The sequence below is a fragment of the Rhagoletis zephyria genome, unplaced genomic scaffold (genome assembly GCF_001687245.7).
Source record: "Rhagoletis zephyria isolate East Lansing unplaced genomic scaffold, Rhagoletis_zephyria_1.1 Rzeph_scaffold_10410, whole genome shotgun sequence".
NCBI classification, from domain to species: Eukaryota; Metazoa; Arthropoda; class Insecta; order Diptera; family Tephritidae; genus Rhagoletis; species Rhagoletis zephyria.
In genome coordinates this window covers 1-3,087 of record NW_016167488.1, presented here as the reverse complement: position 1 = coordinate 3,087, position 3,087 = coordinate 1, and the positions used below count along the sequence as shown (strand labels likewise).

The 3,087-nt window shown below is 39.7% G+C and overlaps 1 protein-coding gene across 2 annotated transcripts; it reads right to left on the bottom strand.

Annotated features, from left to right (window-relative positions):
* Positions 1 to 572: 572 nt before the first annotated feature.
* Positions 573 to 3,081, bottom strand: LOC108376422 (hydroxyacylglutathione hydrolase-like protein). Of its 2 annotated transcripts, none has more exons than XM_017632632.1 (2): positions 1,867 to 3,081; positions 573 to 1,417 (listed from the first exon to the last, which is right to left on the bottom strand). In XM_017632632.1, exons 1-2 carry the CDS (start codon positions 2,020 to 2,022, stop codon positions 701 to 703), a joined length of 873 nt encoding a protein of 290 aa, XP_017488121.1. In that variant the 5' UTR covers positions 2,023 to 3,081; the 3' UTR covers positions 573 to 700. The 2 variants fall into 2 exon arrangements, with proteins under 2 accessions (XP_017488121.1, XP_017488120.1); XM_017632631.1 differs by lacking the exon at positions 1,867 to 3,081 and adding an exon at positions 1,482 to 1,576.
* Positions 3,082 to 3,087: the final 6 nt, after the last annotated feature.

The window sequence follows — 3,087 nt, the reverse complement described above, 5'->3', positions numbered from 1 at the left end:
ATGAGAGCCTGATTGCTGGGAAGTCCCGGAGCATTCATGCATATTCATGCTGATAAATTACATAGTTACAGTTGTTCTTCACAATTTTATGAAATACACAAGTTTTGGTACATGGTTCACGAAACTAACGGCCATTTTTCGTCTACGGGCCGCAGCCACACATAAATAACAATATTTTGTGCTCTAATAAACCAACCAATATGTAAATTTTCGCAGATATTATCCAAGGCCTAAATTTCACCCACTGCCATGAAGGTTTTACTCACAGCCACAGCGTAGTTGCCAACACTTTTGGTCAATGCTTACTAATAACCCAACAATCCACAGATATTTACAAAACTTGAAGGATATGAAATTAGAAACAATAAACCAGTAAAAACTTAAGCAATAGCAACTTAATAACGCGCTTTTCACTTAAAACTTCAAAAGTCAACTTGTTACGGAACTTCCTGTTCCTGCAGCCACCAGCTGTTTTAATAAAACAGGGCGCCACAAATATAACAATTAATAAAATAAAAAATCTTATGAGCAACGATCATAAGGAAATTTCAACGTTATGTATTTTGCTTGCAAAAAGTACAACGAATAAGTACAATTTTGTGCAATGTCTATCGCTCACTGTTGTTAGCAAAAGCCAAAACATTCTAATATGTTTATTAGACGAAAATGTTTATCATTCCTTTTTCATTTGATTCGCCCGCTACTTGAACGTGTCTCGTTGTTTGCGCAAACAAAACATGGTGTAAATCGGATCTGTATCGCCAGTGTATTGTTGCACATCCGGATGGTCGACACGCATAAATGGATTCCAGAGTCTCTCCTCGCACAGCAGCGATGGCGGAGTAGGCAATTTATTTTCGCGTTGTTTCTGCGCCCAAACTAAACGCGAGTGAATATTTGAGTTTTCGGGTTCCACAGTTTCGGCAAAACGCAAATTCAAAATTGTATTCTCGTGACCGCCAAATACACGCGACTCTTTGGGAAGTGCACAGAAACGTTTTACGATGGCATACATTTGTTCCGGCGTGCCCTCATCAAAGCCGCCGCAGCCACCTTGAAAGAGTGTGTCACCAGTGAAGAGTGCGGGCGGACCACCCGCACCGCACTCCACAAAATAGCAATAATGTCCCACTGTGTGGCAAGGTGTATGCAAGCAGTGAATTGTCATCTGGCCCAGCTTTATTTTCTCATCACGCTTTATGCAATGATTTACGGCCTTGATACGCTCATCACCGGCACAGATTTTCACTTCCGGGCACGCGGTGGCCAATTCTGTTGTGCCCCCAGAATGATCCTCGTGATGATGGGTAATAAAAGCGTAGGAAAGTTTCATTTTCTCCTGTTTGAGTACATCAAACAGAATTTTGTTATCCGATAGATCGATGGCAGCTGTACAGCCGGTGGGCAAGTCGGTTATCTTCAAAAAGGAAAATAATGAAAATTTGTATTATGTATTTGCAACGACGCATCGCCGATTTTACCAAATACATGTAGTTGTTCTTGCGTGCGGGTATTATCTTTACTACCATACCCTCACAACGTACGTCCACAATTTTGCTGTGCAGATCAGGAGCAGCGGCTGNAATGCAATGATTTACTGCCTTAATACGCTCATCACCGGCGCAGATTTTCACTTCCGGGCACGCGGTGGCCAATTCTGTTGTTCCCCCAGAATGATCCTCGTGATGATGGGTAATAAAAGCGTAGGAAAGTTTCATTTTCTCCTGTTTGAGTACATCAAACAGAATTTTGTTATCGGACAGATCGATGGCAGCTGTACAGCCGGTGGGCAAGTCGGTTATCTTCAAAAAGGAAAATAATGAAAATTTGTATTATGTATTTGCAACGACGCCTCGCCGATTTTACCAAATACATGTAGTTGTTCTTGCGTGCGGGTATTATCTTTACTACCATACCCTCACAACGTACGTCCACAATTTTGCTGTGCAGATCAGGAGCAGCGGCTGCCGGCTTAGGTGTTGCAGTATCGGCCCACATACGACGCGCTCGCCACACTATCATGCGTGAAATTAAGGTAAGCGCATTTAATAGATAACCCAAAATAATACAAACCGTTATTATATATATTGTGGGCTAAGCCACGCCCAAATAGTGAGCACATTTAATTCAGCTAAGTAATTTCTATTACGAAAATTTATAATTTTCAATGTTTAGGCAGAAATCACAAATGGTTTACTTCAATTTTTAATTCAGCTTGAATCATATTGACATAAATACATAAATTCACAGTTTGTTTAACACAATTCATTAACTTGAATTCCAAGTAGCAATAAAAATGAAGTGTGTAGTAATGTTAAGTTAGTTATTAAGAAGAAATGAAGATCTCTTCTCTCATACTTGTTGAAAATTTTCAAGAAGTTCGTTAATTTACTGTGCTATTTAGCACTAAAAGTCCCAAAATCGTATGTAAATAAGATTCTTATAATTACTATACCCCAAAGCATGATAAAAACATACTAAGGTAGAAGCAAGGTGTATTAAACAAGGTGTGATTCGACAACTCAGTGCGGCTCTTTGGTTGCCAACATTTTAAAATCGTATAAGATTGAAAATAAAAAACTTAAATTGTTCAAAATTGTTGTTGCTTGAGATTGAAAGTTAAAATGTGTGTGTGCTAGTTTGTGAGTAAATTTTGAAATCGAATTGCTAGGAAACGTCAAGAATTTTAAGAGTGCCTCTCAGCGGTTCTACCTTACTATATTTTTATCATGCCCCGAAGTAATATAAAGACTTCTATGTACATATGTATATATAAACAACCAAACCAACAAAAGATACATAACCCTATATGTAAAAACAAAACTTAAATGTGCGCCTATTTCCACAGTACCACCATCATCAACAGCACTCTTTGTTCTCTTCGCCCTCATTTCCTTCCCTAAGCTTTGAAGTTGTCCTTTTCCCTGCGCAAGCTGCCCATAGTCTTAATGGGATCCTGTTCATTAGCATGCTTTTGCACATTGGCCTCGTGTACACGCATAAATGGATTCCAAGACTTCTCCTCGCCAATGGTCGAGGGCACAGTGGGTGATTTGGTAGCGCGGCGTAACTTTGCCCATTCGATGC

Bases quoted from the DNA above. Each gene is read 5' to 3' on its own strand.
- LOC108376422 (XM_017632632.1), bottom strand. From the start codon at position 2,022: ATGATAGTGTGGCGAGCGCGTCGTATGTGGGCCGATACTGCAACACCT. The intron at 1,418-1,866 runs GTAAAATCGGCG...TCCTTTTTGAAG, and splicing joins AGAACAACTACATGTATTTG to ATAACCGACTTGCCCACCGG.